At 40.9% G+C, this 21257-nt stretch overlaps 1 protein-coding gene across 1 annotated transcript; it reads right to left on the bottom strand.

Moving 5' to 3' along the window:
• Nucleotides 1-634: 634 nt before the first annotated feature.
• Sumo1 (small ubiquitin like modifier 1) lies at nucleotides 635-21055 on the bottom strand. The gene is made up of 5 exons (XM_040753537.1): nucleotides 20899-21055; nucleotides 9075-9149; nucleotides 6774-6851; nucleotides 4511-4582; nucleotides 635-1461 (listed from the first exon to the last, which is right to left on the bottom strand). Exons 1-5 carry the CDS (start codon nucleotides 20908-20910, stop codon nucleotides 1393-1395), a joined length of 306 nt encoding a protein of 101 aa, XP_040609471.1. The 5' UTR covers nucleotides 20911-21055; the 3' UTR covers nucleotides 635-1392.
• Between the last annotated feature and the right edge of the window lie 202 nt (nucleotides 21056-21257).

Raw genomic sequence — 21257 nt, 5'->3', positions numbered from 1 at the left:
AACCAATAAAATCTATTGGTTGGTCTTGACAAATGATGCAACTCAAAGATTTTCTACAACTGAACCTAATTTCTAGTTACTATTTCCAGAACATAAGTGTAAAATGCCAGGAGGCAGTCTAAAAGCTCCAATTTGTACAATACAAATAAAGTCTGGGTCAAATATAAGAGCTTCAAGCAATATACTTTTTGAACAAGTTACCTGAGAAGGGTATGTAAGCTGCTAACAGTTTATAAAATGCACCTGAGACAGGTTTATTTGCTAAAGCAGGCAGAAGACACTGTACTTAGAATAACATGAAATTGAATGTGTACATATACCTAATCCTGTGACTCATTGGGATTTTAAAAGTACTCTAAAAGGAAAAAAAAAATAAAACCAGTAATGGTATATGTGCACCATCCAAGAATAACACAATCGAAAAAGACAGGACAGCCAAGTTTTTAAAAAGACATTGTGATCATAACTAAATGCTTAATTAACAAGGTACCCCTGTAACTTCCATTGCTTCAAAGTCATTAAGGTCATAGCTATACAGTCTATACAGTACGAAAGAAATACACTCAAGCAAGAAAATCCTATCTGGGACATTTTCATTTTTCTCCCTACATAACTAAAATAAAAGGAACTTTAGTACGGTTTTTACAAATATTGTTTATTTTTAATGAAGCTGGTACAGACGATGTCCCTTGAAAACCCATGTCCCAGGCCAAAAAGTACAAACAGAATCAAAAGGAGCAGTGTCTGTTGCATACACTTCTGCATGAGTAACTGTTACTAACTGCTTTCCTGGGATCTTCAGACAGCCTGTCTTACTCTCAAGGACGCTTCTTCCTCTCCAGTGAAGCCATCTTTGGAGTTAGTTGTTACTCTCACTGTATCTGTCATCTTGACTACAAATGTGATATTCGTCTTTTGGTCCAGACCCTCATATTTTAAAAGTAGCTTCAAGCTGAGGAAAGATCATTTTCCCACAGTTCAGTTCTCTGAAAAAGTTCCATCTCCCACTGAAAATCACAGTCCAGGAGTGAGGCAACTGCATGCTGGAACTTCAGGGCCAATTGGAAGGTCATAGGAAAGCTCCCACTAGTTGATCTTTTTATCATCACAAACCTGAAATGCACAGTCCTGAAAAGGGTGGCCTCTCTGTGCACACATGAATTTTTTTAAAATAAGAAGGGCAATATTATGGGAGCTGAGGTCTGATCACCAAAAATCAGCACAACAAAAACAACCAATAATGAATATTGAACACTATAATTCAGATTACCAGATGGTCTAAAAGAGATGGAGTGCCAGTATTCAATCTTCATTTTGAACACCACATTACAAAAGAACTATTTTAAAAATAAAAAAGGATTGAGGGAAAAGGAAAAAAATAAAAAGAATTATCTAAACCCTCGAATGACCCCCAGTTTGCTCCTGATAAACTTCAATCACATCCTCTTCCTCCATTCCCAGCTGAAAGAAAAGAGAAGTAGGTTAATACTGTACTATAAAAGCAAACTTTTTACATTGAATGCAATTATGTGGCCACTATTTTAAAGTACAAGAAGAAACAAGTGTCATCTGTAATTAAAACCCTCTAGCCGGGAGGTAGTGTCGCACGCCTTTAATCCCAGCACTCGGGAGGCAAAGGCAAGTGGATCTCTGTGAGTTTGAGACTAGCCTGGTCTACAAAGCGAGTTCCAGGACAGCCTCCAAAGCCACAGAGAAACCCTGTCTCAAAAAACCAAAAAAGAAATTCTCCTTCTGTGAGGCCAGCACCTGGGAAGTGGAAGTAAGAGGATAAGGAGTTTAAGACCATCAGTAAGTCCCAAGCCAGCCTGGGCTATGAGACTGTCTCAAAATCTGGATCTTTTTAGTTAGTTCAGTTTTTTGAGACAGGGTTTCTGTGTGGTCCCAACCATCCTAGAACTTGGTTTATAGACCACCTAGGCTGTCCTCCAGCTCTGAGACCTGCCTGCATCTGGAAACTACACCCAGTTAGGCTTAATCTGGATCTCTAAAGATAGGATGATCCACCTTTAATATGGACCACACCTTCTGGTGGCAGCTTATATAAAAGACATGAAGAAGGAAGTTTTTGTTTTTTTGTTTTTTTTTTTTTGTTTTTGGTTTTTCGAGACAGGGTTTCCCTGTGGCTTTGGAGGCTGTCCTGGAACTCGCTCGGTAGACCAGGCTGGTCTCGAACTCACAGTGATCCGCCTGCCTCTGCCTCCCGAGTGCTGGGATTAAAGGTGTGCGCCACCAACGCCTGCCAAGAAGGAAGTTTTTGAACTCTGTCCCTTTGTCCACTCTCCCTGGCATTCCTTTATTGGTTTAGAGCCCATTTCTTCAGGATACTCAAAATGAGCTGAGACATACAGCCCCATGGACTGAACAACTACTGGATTCCTGGACCTCCCATTGGTAGACAGCCACTGTAAACCACTCTAATAAATCTCCTTTATATATATTTATCAGTTCTGTTCCACTATAGAACCCTAATACAGTAACTTTACAGTGGATGAATCTGGCAATTATCATGAGTCAACAAAGTTAGCATTATTCTTAATGGAAGGCAGGGATGGAGGAGGTGAGTTCAAGGCAATCCTGATCTACATGGTGAATTCCCAGGATAGCCATAGCTCTGCAGAAAGATACCCTGTCTCAAAAAACAAAATAAACAAAGGAAATCAACATTGCCCCCAATGGGACAGAGAGACACCATGTCATACTCAGAAATATACAGCTTCACTCTGTAATACTCCTACCAAAACTAGTTTAAAATAGTAAATCCTAAGAATTTGAAAAAAGAAAAAAGCTAGCAAAGTAAATTAACCCTTTAATGACAAAGATAACTCTAAATGCCACAAAAGATAGTCAAACTTGTATCATGACTTATCAAAACTAATAGCTAAGTAGGAAAACAATTTTACAATCACGATTATGAAAACATTTTTATAAACAAACACAAAGGACTATCTATACTCTTAAAAAACAAGGACCTTAACCCTGTCTCGAAAAACCAAAAAAACAAAACCAAAGACTTTATAAACTGGGCAGTGGTGATAGCACTCGGGAGGCAGAGGCAAGAGGATCTCTGTAAGTTTGGGGCCAGTCTGATCTACAAAGCTTCACAGAGAAACCCTGTCTCAAACAACAACAGCAACAAAAAGGACCGGCCAGTGGTAGAGGTGCAACGCTTTAATCCCAGCACTTGGGAGGCAGAGGCAGTCAGATCTCTGTGAGTTCAAGGCCAGCCTGGGCTGTTACACAGAGAAACCCTGTCTGGAAAAATCAAAAAAGACTGTAAGGACTGCTCTAGATTTCCCAAGTTCAGTTTCTGAGGTCACTATCACCATCAAAGTACCAGAAATTGATCAAATATAAGATGTGTCTGTCTCTAATAGGGTTATCATAGATGCCTTATCCCATACTCAATCTTTGCTTTACCCTCTTCTTAGTGGCACTTTTGACAAGTACACAGGGGAATCTCAACAGATTTTCATTTTATTACTTATGTATGTAGGTATGTGTGTATGAGATGTGGGAAGAAGACAGTCAAATGTACCATGGCTTGTGTGTGGAAGTCAGAGGACAAATTTATATAGTTAATTCTCTCCTTCCAGTATGTGAATTCTGGGGATGGGATGCAAAACGTGGCAGCAAGTGCTTTCACTGCGATGAGTCATGTCATCTAAGAAGGAAAAATTGCCTTTTTTTTTTTTTAATTTATTTCTAGGGGCTGGAGAGATGGCTCAGAGATTAAGAGCACTGGTTGCTCTTCCAGAGGTCCTGAGTTCAATTCTCAGCAACTACACAGTAGCTCACAACCATCTATGAGATCTGAGGCAGGCATACAATATTATACATAATAAATGAAGAAAAAGAAGATTTATTTCCAGCTGGGTGGTGGTGGTGCACACCTTTAATCCTAGCTCTCAGGAAGTGAAGGCAGAGGCAAACCAAAAAAAGAGGATTTCAGATCCCTTGGAAGTAGAGTTACAGATGGTATATCATGTGGTGCTGGGAACTGAAACCAGGTCCTCTGCAGGAGCAACAAGTAGCCTTAACCTCTGAGCCCCAAGGAAAAACCTGTTTTTTGTCCCCATGGACTTACTACCCCCAGGATGCCCATGTTAGAGAGAAATGACCTCACATATGCATCATGACCTTCATGAACATATGTGTATATGAACATACACATAATAAATAAGGAACTTTTTTTTTGGTTTTTCAAGGCTTTGGAGGTTTTCCTTGAACTAGCTCTTGTAGACCAGGCTGGTCTCGAACTCTTGAACTCACAGAGAGGCAAGAGATCCGCTTGCCTCTGCCTCCTGAGTGCTGGCATTAAAGGCGTATGCCACCACTGCCCAGCAAATATCAATTTTTAGAACTTACTGTTTTTTCTCTTTTATTTTGGTGCTAGGGTTCAAACTCTGGAACACATGCACACTAAGCACATGCTCTATCACTGAATCTTATTTATTTCAAAAGTGTGATTCAGAAGATAAATCATACTTACTTCTTTTGGAGTATGATTATCAGCAATTCTCTGACCTTCAAAGAGAAACCTGAGTGAATTCATTGGAACTCCCTAAAAAGGAAAAAGCATAAAGGTTTAACAAGCTACATAGGTCATAAAATTAGATCACCCATTCAACCATAATTACCATATAATGAGAACTAATTATTTGTTAGGAAGGCTATCCTGTACTTTATATGCATTCATAATGTTCTTTGCAAAGACTCAAGAAGCTACTACCACCTCACCTTCATTTTACAACTAGGGAGCTTAAGGCCTGTAGATAAAAGCTTGTAGATAAAAGAAGCTAAGAATTTTATCTCAAAATGATTGATAAACCTATCCTCCAAACCACTACTGTATTCATTTCCCCTGAGATAGTATAAAAGCAAATAAGGACCTTCTAATTATATATGCACAGTTGTTTTTAAACAATAAATCCAAAGAATTTGGTAAAGCAAAAAACAGATTACACACACACACACCATACATATAACATATTAGAACACGTTATGTCTAAATGTCACAAAACATGTTTGTATTTTTCTAACTGTTTCAACATGATAGCTAAAGGGGAGATAACTCATTTAGAGAAAAATAACTTCATTAGGAAGAATCAAAAATCACCTATTTAAGGGCTAGACAGATAGCTTAGTGTTTAAGAGGACTGGCTGTTCTTCCAAGACTCAGGTTCAACTCCCAGCACCCACATGGCAGCTAACGTAACTCTATTCCTGGGGGGTCCAATGCCTTCTTCTGACATCAGAGGGCACTGAATGTATGTAATGCACAGGCATACATGACATACATGCAGACAAACACCATACACAAACAAAATTTAACTTACAAAAAAAAAACTAACTTAAGACACTTTTATCTGTGGGTGTTTAAACACTGTCCCTGAAAAAAATTAAAGATATTAAAACACATCAGGTGTGATGGTACACACCTTTAATCCTAGCACTCAAGTCTCAGGGAGCAGAGGTAGAAGGATCTGAGTTCCAGGTCAGCCTGATCTACATAGTGAGTTCCAGGACAATCAAGGTTGTGTCATACTCTGTCTCAAATCAAACAAACAAAAAAGTCAACCTTGGCTATCTCTAATGTATTATTTTTCTTGTGTTGCTTTTAGTTTTATGAAACAGGACTTCATGCAGCTCAGGCTGGCCTCAAATTTCTTATATAGTGGAAAATAACCAACCTTGAACTCTTGACCTCCTGCCTACATCACCCCATCAGTGTTGGGATAAAAGGTGTATCCCACATACCCAGCATAAAATACATTCTTACACTCATATATTTATGTATTTGAGGCAGGGTATTCTGGCTATCCTAGAACATTTTTAGCTGGAGCTGAAGATTTCATTTATTCTTGAACTTACGTGTGAATACAGTCAACTATACAGATATTCTTTTTATGTTCATTGGTGTTTTGCCTGTATGTATGTCTGTGTGAGGGTATCAGAAGTCCTGAAACTCCAGCTGACAGGTATAAGCTGTCCTGTGGGTGCTGGGAATTGACCCCAGATCCTCTGGAAGAGCAGCCAGTGCTGTTAACCACTGAGCCATCTCTCCAGCCCCCATACAGATTCTTTTTAAAGGATAATTCTGAAATATGCTTGAAAATATGAAATGTAATTAGCAGCAATCTGAATCATGTATAAAGAAAAAACTATTTTTAAGTATTTTTTTATGGATTTGGATGTTTGCCTGCCTATATGTCTGTACACCATGTGTGTGCTGTGCTCACAGGAGGGCCTCAGATCCTCTAGGACTGGAGCTACATACAGATGGTTGTAAGCCAATAAGTAGGGCTTGGGAATTGAACCCAAGTCGTTTGGAAGAGCAGTTAGTGCTCTTACCTGCTGAGCCATATTTCCAGTGCCAAGAAAACAAACTATAGATTTAAATTTGATATATGGCCTAAAACTCATGGTTAGAAGCACAGGGAAATTTCACAATAATCACCAAAACCCTAGTCCTAACCTTTTATTGTTATATACAGAGGTAAACCAACCAGGCAAAAATATTCATTTGAGCAGTCAGTAAAAGTGAGTTAATTTCAAACTTTTTCTATATCCTATTAATTAAAACTTTGTAATGGGTCACAAGAGGAAAAGAACAGTGTATGATGATTAATGACAGATTAACACTAGGGTGTTCTCCTTAAGTCTCTAATGGTAAAAATACAATGTCTTTTAACAACCTTCAGAAAAGAAAACTTTATGGCAAAGCACTATATTTAATGTCACAATATACAAACCTGTCTTTGACAGTATGACTCTTTGAGTTTCTTGAGATGTGTTGTCATTTTCACTTTGAAATGTATTTCACTGCTATCCTAAGGAGATAAAGGGAAACATTATTCCTTCATTATCTATACTACTAAGCCAACTTGAACCAAATTATTTAATTATGCCTTGTCAGTTAGTTTTCCATTAAAATATTCTTCATTAAAAACAATCTCATCAAATTCCAAGTTACTTTTTAGCAACCCATTATAAAAAAAAAATTGTAAAAAAAATTACAACTTAAAAGTAAAAATCAGCCGGGCGTTGGTGGCGCACGCCTTTAATACCAGCACTCGGGAGGCAGAGGCAGGCGGATCTCTGTGAGTTCGAGACCAGCCTGGTCTACAAGAGCTAGTTCCAGGACAGCCTCCAAAGCCACAGAGAAACTCAGTCTCGAAAAAACCCAAAATGGATGGATGCATGGGTGGGTGGGTGGGTGGGTGGTGGGGTAGAGAAACCAGCTCAGTGGTTAAGAACATATATCTTGTGCAGGACTTGAAATTGGTTCCAGGCACTATGTCTGGCACCTCACAACCACCTGTAATTTCAACTTCAGGAGATCTGACACTTCTGGCCTCGCTGGGCACCTGCACTCATATGCTGACACAGAAGTATACAATTAAAAAAAAATTTTTAGGCAGGTGACAGCACATTCCTTTAATGTGAGCACTCAAGAAACAGAAGCAGGCAGATCTCTGAGAGGTCAAGGCCAGCCTGGTCTACCAAGTGAGTTCTACATCTCAAAATAATGATAATGATGATGGTGGTGGTGGTAACAATGGCTGGAGAAACAGCTCAGTGGTTAAGAGCACTGGGTTCTCTTTCAGAGAACCCGGGTTTGATTTCTCAGCACCCACGCTCACAACCATCTCTGTAACTCCATTTCCATTCAGGTGGTGCAAACATATATATAGCCAAATACCCACAAAAATAAATTTAAAAAAATATTTAAAAACAAAGAAGGGTAGAGGGTAAAGAAAGGTTCAGCAGAAAAAGATAGGCAAGACAGCACAAGCCTGAGCCGGGCGTTGATGGCGCACACCTTTAATCCCAGCACTTGGGAGGCACAGGCAGGCGGATCTCTGTGAGTTCAAGGCCATCCTGGTATACAAAGGGAGTTCCAGGAAAGCCTCCAAAACAATACAGAAAAACCCTGCCTCGGAAAAAAAAAAAAAAAAAAAAAAAAAGACAGCACAAGCCTGAGGATCCAGGTTCAGATCCCAATATGAACACTAAAAAACATGCCAAGCCCAGCTCCAATGCTATGGGAAAGTTAGGAGGAGCACTGAAACTTGCTAGTCACCAGCCAGGTCTAGGAACAGAGAGAACTCCTGTCTCAGGGGAGTAAGCCTAAGAGTAAGAGCAGACACTATCATCCTTCTCTGACACCCACTATGTGAGCGTAAGCAACTGAGTGTGCCCACTGCATGCACACATACCACACTCAAAGTAATAATAAAGAGTAAGAAGAACACTGGGGATATGGTTCAATGGTAGAACTTGTACCTGGTTTGTCCCAGGTCCTAAGTTCAGTCCCCCATACCACCACTACACACACACACACACACACACACACACACACACACACACACACACACACACACACACACACACAGAGAGAAAGAGAGAGAGAGAGAGAGAGAGAGACAGAGAAAAAGCAGACCCCTCAAAAAATTAACTTTCTCAACAATCAAGGAAATGCAAAAGCAAAACTTTTACAGTGGCACTGATCACACATTTAGAAGAATGTGAAAAGCTATCATACTTTGATCGTAAGAATGTACCATTCACTATTTCTAATCTTAAAAATAATAATAATAACAGCATTCCAGGTATGGTGGTATGTTTTTAATTCCAGCACTTGGAAGAAGCAAATAGCTCTCTTGAGTTTGAGGACAGCCTGGTCTACATAAGTTCAAGACCAGGCAAGAGCTACACAGTGAGACCCTGTCTCAAAAACAGTATCAGCTCTTTTAACCTTAACAGACATATATACAATAAGTAAAAATCCAATTTTTAAAAAGCTTGTCTTAGCCGGGCATTGGTAGCGCACGCCTTTAATCCCAGCACTCCGGAGGCAGAGGCAGGCGGATCTCCGTGAGTTCGAGACCAGCCTGGACTACCAAGCGAGTTCCAGGACAGCCTCCAAAGCCACAGAGAAACCCTGTCTCGGAAAAAAGAAAAAAAAGAAAAAAAAAAAGCTTGTCTTAACTAATATTTTTTCTGTTTTTACACACTGGAAGAATGTCAAATGAGAAAAAAATGAAACTCACCTGTCCAATAACTTTGAGTTTAATGTATTCTCCTTCCTTCTTATCCCCTAAGTCCTCAGTTGAAGGTTTTGCCTCCTGAAAGAAATTTCCAGATTAAAAATTTCTAAATACTATGTTGCTTATGAGCACCCATTCCTTTCCCCCAGATAACATACTCTGCACCTGGGAGAGCATTTATTTTCCCAACACTCAATTACTCTTCAAACTCCCCATCCACTAAAGATCAATAAAAGTGTTGTTTGTTTTTTTTAAGTATCATATCCTATAGTAAGAATCTAAAACTTAACCAATGTATATTAGTTAGCTCAAGGACTTAAGACAAATCAATGAGCCCCAGCACTGAGAATGTTTCTAACAAGTTACCAGGTAACAAAGATGCTGCTGTCAAGAGGAGCAATTTAAAAACTCTTGCCCTAAAGCCAATTCCTCTTAACCAGAAGTTAATCCTCCTGGAGTTCTTAGCAAAACATTCTGATTTCAAGAAAACTATCCTGAGGCAATCTGCTAAACCAAGATATGTAAATACATCACAAGCAAAGGCTATTTAGAAAGGACAATCAAATAGGAAAGCACTGGTCTAAATATTAAAGTCAATCTGAAGCATTTTCATCCAGGTTTACAAGTTATAAGTTCTGACTGAACTGAAAACAGTGACTGAAATCTAGGAGTGAGAAGGTGAAGAAAAAGGAGATTCATGGGAAGACAAAAAGGATTTACACATTTCAAATAAAGGAGTATTACAAAGCAACTGAAACTACATTACATGAGAACAATCTCAGCATAAAGCACCTCAGTTAAGTCATTCTTAGTGATACAGAAAAGTAGCCCCCACACACACTTTAGTTCAACCATCAATCACACTTAAATATCTAAAATATTCTTGCTATTTGTAGTATTTCAAAAAGCTAATCCAGCCATGTAGTGAATCTGAGTTTACAGCTAGCCTAGAGTTCTAGACCAGCCAGGGATATAGTGTCTCAAAAAAAAAAAAAGTTAATCCACGCTCACTAGGAATTAATATACTGAGCCGGGCATCATGGCTCACACCTTTAATCCCAGCAGTCAAGAGACAGAAGCAGGCAGATCTCTGTGAGAGGCCATCCTAGTCTACAAATTGAGTCCAGGGCAATCAGGACTGATACACAGAGAAAACAAGTCTGGAGGCAAGGGGGGTAGGAGAAGAATTAACAAACTGAATTTTACAAGTAAAGCAAAGAAACTCTATAGCACATGCCAGTACAGTTAAAACTACTGAAGTCTTTGACATTTAGAAATGAACAGAACACAATTCCAAAAGCACAGGAAAAAACCCCAAGAACTGACAACAATATTACATGAAAGTAAAGTCTCTGTACAGTAACATAATCAATAGAGTGAAAAGAGTCTATGAAATGGGTGAAGTCTTTTTCAACTGTATTATCTAAAAGGAGATCACTATCTACAATCTAAAAACAACCCAATCAATGATCAATGGTTTATGTTTTCTCTCAAATGTATTAAGTCTAGACTGAAGTTCACATTTGTATGTATAAAGGGAACTATGAGAAGGGTGAAAGAAATCTACAGTGGGGAAATAACAAGAGGGTAACAGAGTGTATGTATTATGAAAGCAGAAGGGGGATAATGGAGGAGGAGGAAAAGGACCAGCAATAAGGATAGAGGGGACAGAGCAGCATGTCTGGGGAGAGGGCAAGTACAAAGATCATGTATAAAAACAACATTTATATGGCCTCAGAGAAACCCTGTCTCAGAAAAAAAATAGCATTTATTTATGTTATTAAGTGTGGGGAGGGGAAGAAAGTGAGTAAGTGTACCAAGCTCCAAGTAGCTTTTTCTTCCAAGATTGATCAGTCCAGAGTCTAAGAAAATGCTTAGGTGACAGAAGAGACAGTGTCAGTGTGGAACAAGATGCCTGGTTTTCACTCAGCAGAGCTTTCAAAGCTTGTGGACTGAGTACTGTGTCAGCAGGCAAGATTAACTTCTTTAGTCATGGTATTTCACCTGAAAACTAGAAGACTATCTTCAAACACTGTCTTGCCACATTCCTACCAATGTCCAGTCATAGTAAAGAGTTGCTTCTTCCTGCAAGTATCTAGAGAGCAAAGAGCGTATTCTCTGTGGTGAAGAGCAATAAAAGGCAACAAAAACCCCTTTAAAGAGCCCCTTTAAAGAGAGGAGAGCAAGTGAGAAGTTTTATTTAGAAGATATTCCAGTATTCCCTAGATTAGGGTAGCTGTAGAATGTGCAGTGGGAATGGCTGGGTTTTGAAAACTCACATCTACTCCTCCAATAGGGCCACACCTCCTGATCCTTTCCAAACAGTCACCAGTTGGGAATCAAATATTCAAAAATATGAACCTATGAGGGCTATTCTCATTCAAACTACCACACCCCAAATATGCCCATCAGCCTTATTCCATTTATGGCCCCAGTTTCCTTTACCTGACATAAAGGTAGTCTTTCCTAAGAATCAATTCAAAGAGATCTAACCCTACAGATCAACTGAAGTCTAAGTCCCTTCACAGAGCCATAGCACAAGTCAGTATTTGCTACGGGCCCTTTTACTCTCCACGAGCTGTTATCTGAGAATATTCAGCCAACAGAGCAGAAGAAAGTCATGACAAGTTGTCAGGCTGAATCACTGAGATTGAACCCTCCTAACTGGGAAGGTAAAGAAATTTACTAAGAACTGAGCACTATAGCTCTGCTCTCCAAGAAACAACACAGAAACAGAACTGAGACGTGAACTAAGTGGAAGATATGGAAAACAGAGCTTGCATTTTTTAAGTGCTCTATATTCATACTGTACTATTTCAAGTCTAACAATCTTCACAAAGATGTACTCTTTGGCAGTCAGCACAACTCAGTCACATAGACAGAGCATCTCATTTAACTAATTTGTTGCTGGTCCTTTCAGCCACACCAATACTTTTTTTTTTTTTTTGGAGACAGGGTTTCTCTGTGTGTAGACTTGAACTCAATAGAGATCCACCTGCCTCTCCTATACACATAAAATGAATGAAATATATTTTTTAAAAAGGCACTGCTTTAATCCTAGCATTTAGGAAGCAGAGGCAAGAGGATCTCTTGAGTTCAAGGCCAGCCTGGTCTAGGCTTGTGTATCAAGTTGAGTTCCAGGACAGACAGGACTACATAGAGAGACCTGGTCTCAAAAAACAAAACAAAAAAATTTAGTGTTTTCCAAGTATCCCTTCTCTTTCAGTAAGAATTAGCAATCATGCTGGACAGTAGTGGCACACGTCCTTAATCCCAGCATTCAGGCAAATCTCTGTGGTTTGAAGTCAGCACAGTCTACATAAGTAGTTCCAGGTCAGTGAGGGCTACATATCTGCCCTTCACTAAAAAAAGAGAGGGAGAGAGGGAGAGCGAGCAATAAGGAGAAAAGAAAAATAAAAGAGAATAAAAGTAGAATATACTGGGTTGGAGAGATGGCTCAGAGGATAAGAGCACTACCTGCTCTTCCAGAGGTTCTGAGTTCAATTCCCAGCAACCACATGGTGGCTCTCAACCATCTGTAATGAGATCTGGTGCCCTCTTCTGGCATGTGGGCATACAAACATATGCTGTATATATAATAAATTTTTTTTTAAAAAAAAAAAGTAGAATATACTGTGAGATTGTGGATTATGTCTCCTAGAAATGTCAGAAGCTACACACCCATTAAAGTCTTATCAATATGGCTGCTTACATGACCTCAACAAGGGTATCACCAATAGACATGCTAATGTGGATGGGGGAGGGGGAGCCCAAAAGGCTCTAAGAACTACTAAGGAAAGTCAAGAGGTCAACAATTGTCTTATACCCAGCGGGTGCTTTTAATCCTAGCAGTTCAGAGGCAGAGGCTCTGTGAGGATCTCTGTGAGTTCAAGGTCAGCATGGCCTACAGAGACAGTTCCAGGACAGGCTCCAAAACTACAAAGAAACCCTGTCCCAAAAATCAAAAACAAAAACACACACGTAGTCTTCCCCAGGAAGAACACACCAACTATCAGATATCCAATACCAAATGGTCAGCCCTGAAAACACACAAGTATACAGACTGTGCAGGTTATATTTATGTACTTAAGAATGCACACAATTAAAGAAAAAGAGACTATAAATTTGAAAGAGCAAGAGGGGCTACCAGGGAGAGCTTGGAGGGAGGAAAGGGGAAAGGGAAATGTGATTATAATTTAAAAAGAAAACTTCAGGTCCTATTTATACATGAATGTTTGAGACTGACTTCAAAAATAAGATGGAATGGGACAGAATGCTGTAGATTTAAAAATGAACATATGAGGTGCACTGTATACATATTTAAATTTTCCATAATAAAAATTTTTCAAAGGCAGGGCGGTAGTGACCCAAGCCTTTAATCCCAGCACTTGAAAGGCAGAGGCAGGATTTTCTCCCAGGCCAGCCTGATCTACAGTGTTACAGTGTGAGTTCCAGGACAGCCAGGTCTACACTGAGAAACCCTTTCTCTAAAAAATCCAATAATAATAACAACAGTAATTTTTTTTTTAAATAAGCAGGACGGCAGCGGTACACACCTTATTTTTTCTTAAGGCCTTTTTTTTTTTTTTTTTTTTTTTGGTTTTTCGAGACAGGGTTTCTCTGTGGCTTTGGAGGCTGTCCTGGAACTAGCTCTTGTAGACCAGGCTGGCCTCGAACTCACAGAGATCCACCTGCCTCTGCCTCCCGAGTGCTGGGATTAAAGGCGTGCGCCACCAACGCCCGGCCTTAAGGCTTTTTTTTAATGTCTGCCTGTACAACTTTATGCGAGAAGAGGGCATCACTTCCACTATAGATGGTTGTGAGCCAGTGGTGCTGGGAATTGAACTCAGGGCCTATGGAAAACCAATCAGCACTCTTAACCTGCTGAGACATCTCTCCAGCCCAGTGGTGTACACCTTTAGTCCTACTGCTCAGGAAGCAGAGACAGGTGGATCTCTAAATTAAAGGCCAGCCTAGTGTACAGAGAATTCCTGGACAGTCAGGACTTAAAATGGTCCTATAACATATGAGACATGGAATATAAACTCTACTTTCTACATTTTCTCCTATCTAGTGCACCAAAGCAATATGTGTCTACACTTGTTTCATGAGACAAACTAGCAGAATACTTATCCAACCCAAGATCTATTAGACAGTCTATAATTCAACCCAAAAGCAACCCTGACAAAATAGAACTGTAAGCAAGTATCATTTGGGTTATGTTTAAAGCAAGTCTCTACTGGATGGATCCTCACAGATGTAATCTCAACACTAGGAGGCTGGCAGAGGAAGACTGTCACAAGTTTGAGGTCAGCATGGGCTACAATGTAAGAACCTGTCTCAAGAAAAAAAAAAGGCCTACGTAACTTTGTATAAATACTTTGCGGTAAAAACAGACTGGAATGTAATATGGCAATGATATTCGGTGATACACACATAGAAGGCTTAGCAGTTAAGAGAGCTTGGGCTTATGCAAAGTAACAGAGTTCAATTCTCTCACAACTACTTGTAACTCCACCTCCAGGGACTCTGACGCCCTCTTCTGGCCTCCTTGGGCACACACACATGGGGTATACACTTATAAGACATATTATAAAAATTTGAAAGACAGGAGAGAGCGCGCGCGCGCGCACACACACACACACACACACACACACACACACACAAAAGCGCTAGTGTGGGGGGGGAGGGACTAGAAAGATCAGTAAGTAAAAGCACTTGCTGCCAAGTTTGACATCATCCTAAAATCAATTCCTGAGAACCACAGAGTGGAAACAGAAACAATTCCACAAAGTTGCCCTCTAAGCTCCAAGTGAACTCATGGCAAGTGTACATAAACAGACACACACCTACAAAAAAATAAATGTAATAAAAAGTTTGAACTGCTGAGTTGGTTTTGTTTGTTTTTCCTTTTTCAGAGGATTGAGGCAGGGTTTTACTGGAATATACGAATGTATATTCTATGTATTTTAGAAATACAGTACAGTATTTATGCAGGGTGCTGTGGCAGAGACAAAGGCAGGAGGATCATTGTGAGTTCAAAGCCATACTGGCCTTTCTCAAAAAAAAATAAAATAAAGCCGGGAGTTGGTGGTGCATGCCTTTAATCCCAGCACTTGGGAGACAGAGGCAGGCGGATCTCTGTGAGTTCGAGGCCAGCCTGGTCTACAGAGCAAGTTCCAGGACAGCCTCCAAAACAATACAGAGAACCCCTGTCTTGAGAAACCAAAATAAATAAATTTAAAAAATAAAAATAAAATAACTACATGAGCTCTTAATCTGGGTGTAGGTTACACAGATGTCATAAATTTGCAAATTTCAGCAAACCTTTAAATAACCAGCCCTAGATAAGGCAAGAAAACATAACTCCTCCTTCCTTCCTGTCTTTCCTTCATATCCTATTAACTCCAAAAAGGCATTAAATGCAAAAAGAGTCAAGAGGAGGAAGAAGAGATCACAGCATATCTTTTAAAAATATGTTGCAGGAATATCCAATTTTTTTGTTTGTTTTGTTTTTTGAGACAGGGTTTCTTTGTGCAGGCCTGGCTGTTCTGTAGACCAGGATGGCCTCTAACTCACCGAATTCAGCCTTCCTCTGCCCCTCAAGCACTGGGATTAAAGGTGTGTACCACAACCACCCAACTGAGTTTACTCTCGATGTGTTCTTCTTTTTGATTGGTAGTTTTTGTTTTTCAAGACAGGTTTCTCTGTGTAGCTTTGGAGACTGTCCTGGCACTCCCTCTGCAGACCAGGCTGGCCTTGAACTCACAGAGATCCGCCTGCCTCTACCTCCTGAGTGCTGGGGTTAAAGGCGTGCGCCACCACCTCCCAGCTACAATATCCAAATTTTGAACTACAAAACTAAGGTGGTTCAATAACTATCTGTTAAAAACTGAATGACCACAATTATCTATGAAAATATTCACAATTTCAAGGATTTCCAGAAGGGAATGCTAAAGATGTTTTAAGAGACTACTGTCTATCACAATCCCAATGTAAGGTTAGATAGATGGCTCAATGGCTAACAGTACTGGCTACTCTTCCAGAAGACCAAGGTTCAGTTCCCAGCATCCACATGTTGGCTCACAATCATCCTTAACTCCAATTCCAGGAGATTTGATGCTATCATTACCTCCAGAGGCACCATGCACACACATGGTGCACATACACACATACAAGCAGATTACCCATACATGTAAATGAAATAAGCTTAAAAAAAATTAGATACTAGGCTGGAGAGATGGCTCAAAAAGTAAAGAGCACTGGCTGCTCTTCCAGAGGTTCTGAGCTCAATTCCCAGCACCCACATGGTGGCTCACAACCATCTATAATAGACTTGAAAATTGTCCTGTGACCTCCATGCACATACTATGACATACATGTGCACACAAAAATGTTTAAAAAAATAGATACTTATATAAGGAATATTATATGTAACTTGTAACAGAGCTAACCTAACTACTATGGAATATCACAATTATTTGAAAAAACATTTTACTTGCATAGTATACTGGTACACAGCTCTAATCCCAGGATACAGAGGCTATCCTGGTCTACATAATAGGGAGTTCCAGAATACCTAGGGCTACAAAGAGACCATCTTAAAAAAAAAAGTTTTATAGTTTTGAAATTTCAACTATACAACTATGAATACTATAAGCATGACTATCATATTATTTCAATATACTATAAAATTTGGGGGCTGGAGAGATGCCTCAGTGATTAAGAGCACTGACTGCTCTTCCAGAAGACCCAGGTTCAATTCCCAGCACCCCCCATGGCAGCTCACAACCGCCTGTAACTCCAGTTCCAAAGGACCTGACATGTATGGCAAAAATACCAATGCACATAAAATAAAGACAAGTAAATTTTTAAAATATACTATAAAATTGTTATATTCTAATTGATGTGCTTCATTATAATTGGTTTGTAATACCCACTAGCAACACCTCACTCAATCAGAAATATGTGGTATACAAAGCTATAAATTTTAATATACAACCATTTCATATTTTCCTGCAAACTCCAGCTGTTTACCAAGATCAGCAGAGATTAAGAACACGAACCTATAAAGAACACTGTAGAACAAATGCTATCATGGCAGCAACAAACAAGTAATAAGGTAGACTAAAGATAACTGCAAATTCTTTCTTATTCCTACTGAGAAATGAGATACATCTTTCCCATGAATCTGGGCTGACCTTAGGAATTCAATTGAGTGATATAATACAGGCTACACTTCCAAAGTTAGGTGATATAAGTTTATTTCCAACTGGGCTGATTTTTTTTGTTTGTTTTTTTCAGAAACAGGGTTTCTCTGTGGCTTTGGAGGCTGTCCAGGCACTCGCTCTGTAGACCACGCTGGCCTCGAATTCACAGAGTATACAAAGTTCCAGATCAACCAAATACACATTTTTTATTCAAACATAAAAAATAATATTTGGCTGGGCGGTGATGATACACGCCTTTAATCCCAGCACTCAGGAGGCAGAGGCAGGTGGATCTCTGTGAGTTTGAGGCCAGTCTCGTCTACAGAACAAGTTCCAGGACAGCCTCCAAAACAATACAGAGAAACCCTGTCTCGAGAAAAAAAAAGGGTATTCATCACTGAAGAACCCAACAATGTAAGCTCTTTGTGAACATAATGTCCACTTATTTTAAACTGAAGTTACAGCTGGGCATGGTCGCATACACCTGTAATCCCAGCACTTGAGAAAGGGAAAACACTTGAGAAGGATCACTGCCAGCCTGGACGCACAGTGAGATCATCTAAAAACTAAGAGAAAAGCTGAAACTAATTACTCAACTTCAGTATTTTAAGCACAAGATAAAACTTCTAAGAGTTGCCTCAGAAAAGGATACCCAAGGTATCCTTGTTCAAAGAACATTATCATTGACCTACACCCTCAGACGAAGAAAATACTATCTAAGGCTACTTTCTGAAAACAGTAGTTCAGTCTCATGTGTTGCTATTACACAGCAGTATTCCTGTCCTCACTTATTAGCCCCTTAAAGGTAAGGATTCATTTACCATTCATCTCTAAAAATTTAACACTCAATACTGAACTTATTCTGGGAACTAATAGTAATGAGGTCAATCAGCCTAGAGCAATAGCTCCTAAATCGAGTAACACACTCTCAATTATTTACAATCCCATCAGCCTGGTGACACACGCCTTTTGTTCCAGGACTCTGGAGGCAGAGGCAGGCAGATCTCTGAGTTTGAGGCCAGCCTTGTCTACACAGCAAGTTACAGGACAACTAGGGCTACACAGAGAAACACTGTCTTGGAAAAGAAAATGAATAAATAACCCCTAAAATGTTAGCATACTTTTTTTCAAGTCTAAATTTCTAAAAGTAGCACTATTTCACACTCTTGCATATTGCTTTACTGTGTAGCTCACTTAAAAAGACTTGTTTTTGAGTCAGGTGGTGGTGGCACTTGGGAGGCAGAGGTAGGCAGCTGATATCTACTGTAAGTTCAAGGCCAGTCTGGTCTACAGAATGAGTTCCAGGACAGCCTCCAAAACTACAGAGAAACCCTGTCTTGAAAAAAACAAAACAAACACAAACACAAAACTTTGCCAGATATTGTGTGCACATCCCCAGCACTCGGGACAGAGGCAGGAGGATCTCTGTGAGTTCCAGGCCAGCCTGATCTACAGAGTGAGTTCCAGGGCAGCCTCCAAAGCCACAGGGAAACCCTGTCTGGAAAAACCAAAAAAAAAAAAAAAAAAAAAAAAGACTTGTTTCCATTTTTTCTGTTATGTCTCTAAAAACTTTACTGACAATCATGAAAGAATGAGCAAGAAAATAAATACATCACACACCTACTAGCCAGGTATGGCAGCATAACTCTAATCCTCCCTACTCTGCAACACTGAGATTAAAAGATACCTTGTGCTACAGAATTAAGTTCAAGAACAACCTAGCAACTTGGTGAGACTATGTAAAAGAGACGGGGTCTAGCTTAGTGGTACAGTGCTTGCCTGGCATGTACACATGTGAGGCCTAAGTCCAGTGTCCAGTAAGAAGTACTACACCCTAGTGTGGCTTCACAGATCCCCTGAAAACAGCCTGTGTCCTAGGGTCCTTTTTTCCTTCCTCCATATTCTTTCTTTTTTTTTTTAAGTGTTTTGAGACAGGGTTTCTCTGTGTAACTTTGGAGACTTTCTCCATATTCTTAAATGATGTGAGCTCAAACTAGAGCCCTTAATCAGGTTGGCACACCTTCTAGTTCCTTCCAAAATAAAAGGCTGATGACACGAAGCATTTACAACTCATCTTTCCTCCCTTCTCCTCCCTTATTTGTAACTAACTGGAGAGATATTCATAAACATTTCTATCCAGATTAAACAGAAATTAATCCAGATTATTTATAAACAAATCCACCCCACAACTAATCTACAGTATGGATAGGCTATAAAAATAGAACCATTTTAGCCAAGTCAGCCAAGGTTACACTGAATCCTGTCTTGAAAAACAAAACAAAAAATAAATTAAAAATAAAATTAAAAAAACAATTCAACTACATTGAGGAGCTGAATGAAAAAGTTTACTGATTATCATTATAGATATAAATGTCAAAAAACTTGAAAATTCAGTCATCTAAGCAAACAAAGGGGAACCAGACAAAAATCCTATGTATTAAAACTAGCCATAAATGTGGTAAATAAAAATGGGATAAAGGGCCGGGCGGTGGTGGTGCATGCCTTTAATCCCTGCACTTGGGAGGCAGAGGCAGGCGATCTCTGTGAGTTCGAGGCCGGGCTGGACCGACAGCCTCCAAAACAATACAGAGAAACCCTGTCTCGTAAAACCAAAAAAAAAAAAAAAAAAAAAGGGATAAAGGAAAATGTAGGTGGCAATGCTCCTATTTGAATGTAAGTACCATGCAAATTCTTAACATTAATACTGAGACACAGCATTCTACTATTGACAGCTTTCTGTAAAGATTCTACAATTGTAAAAGCAGTTTCTCCTCAAAAATATCACCTGGAAGAGGGTGACATGGGGGTGCAATATCATCAAGATTGTCTATCGTGTTTTTAAAAAGTGCTATTTTTGAAAAGGTACCAATCATAAGCAGGTCAATGCCCAGATGAAATGGCTTGGTGGTGGTGGTACTCTAACCTAGTTTCGTTGTTTCTCGGTTATTCTGCGCGCTCCTCCAACTAGAGAGTTGATGGGCCAATCCCGAGTAAGAAATGGAAAGTACAGAAAAAGAGCCGACCGCTCCGCACCCCCAGATGGAAAAAAAGAGACTCAGAAGGGATCAGCGGCGGACAGGCCCTCCCGGCAAACACAACGGAAAGCGGAAAGCAGCGTCTTCGGGTCCCGGGAACCTAGGGCAAGGCTTCCTCTCCAGCCCCCACTCCGAGACCAAGAACCCAAAGTGGAGTGGAGCCGCTTTTCGGGGCCACCTACCCTCCCGGCCTGGGGTTCTCTCGTTACATAACTGGGCCTAGGGCCCCGCTTCTGCCATCGGTCCTCTGAAGGGAAACGGCCGTTTTCTCTTAGGCGGCTCTCAGGCACTGGGGAGCTGGCCTGGGCACCCGGCGCACCCGCGAGAAACCTGGGAGCCGTCGAGAGAGCCGCGGCGCCAGGCAGCGGGAGGGGCGGCGCGGCGACCGCGGCGGAGGGCGGGTGTTGTCCGGAGCCCCGCGTCCCCGCGGCTCGGCCCAACTCGGCCGGGCGCTCGGCGTCCCTCGCGGCCCCCTCCCCGCCAGCAGCCCCCTCCCCCAGCCGCGTCCCCTCCCCCCGCGCCTCGGTCCCCGGGCCCAGCCAGGGGCCGACAGCCCTGAGCCCCGATGTCCGGGCCCGGTACCTGGTCAGACATGGTGACGGTGGCTTCACCCGGGGGGTCTCCGCACCACAGCGGCCTCCGGCAGGCAGAACCTCACTCTAAGGTTTACAAATCTGTCTCTTCCCCACAGCACAACACCGCCGCTGCAGGGACTTCCGCTACGTCTTGCGTCACTTCCGCTGCGCGCATAGGAGACTTTGGGAAGACGGGAAAAGGAGGCGGGAAAGGGCCTTGGGGCGTCTGTCTTGTAACATTGCTTGCCCGGAGCAAGAGAACAACTGTTCTGCCGAAGGGAGAACCCGGCCCGCTGCTTCAGCCCCTAGGGGAAACGAGGGCTTCGCCACCAGGCTGAAAGGTTGAGGTCAAACTGACATCCTAGA

Source organism: Mesocricetus auratus, unplaced genomic scaffold (assembly GCF_017639785.1).
Source record: "Mesocricetus auratus isolate SY011 unplaced genomic scaffold, BCM_Maur_2.0 Super-Scaffold_100010, whole genome shotgun sequence".
NCBI classification, from domain to species: Eukaryota; Metazoa; Chordata; class Mammalia; order Rodentia; family Cricetidae; genus Mesocricetus; species Mesocricetus auratus.
Note: the sequence above shows the minus strand (reverse complement) of the source record. Positions and strands in the feature narration are given on the sequence as shown.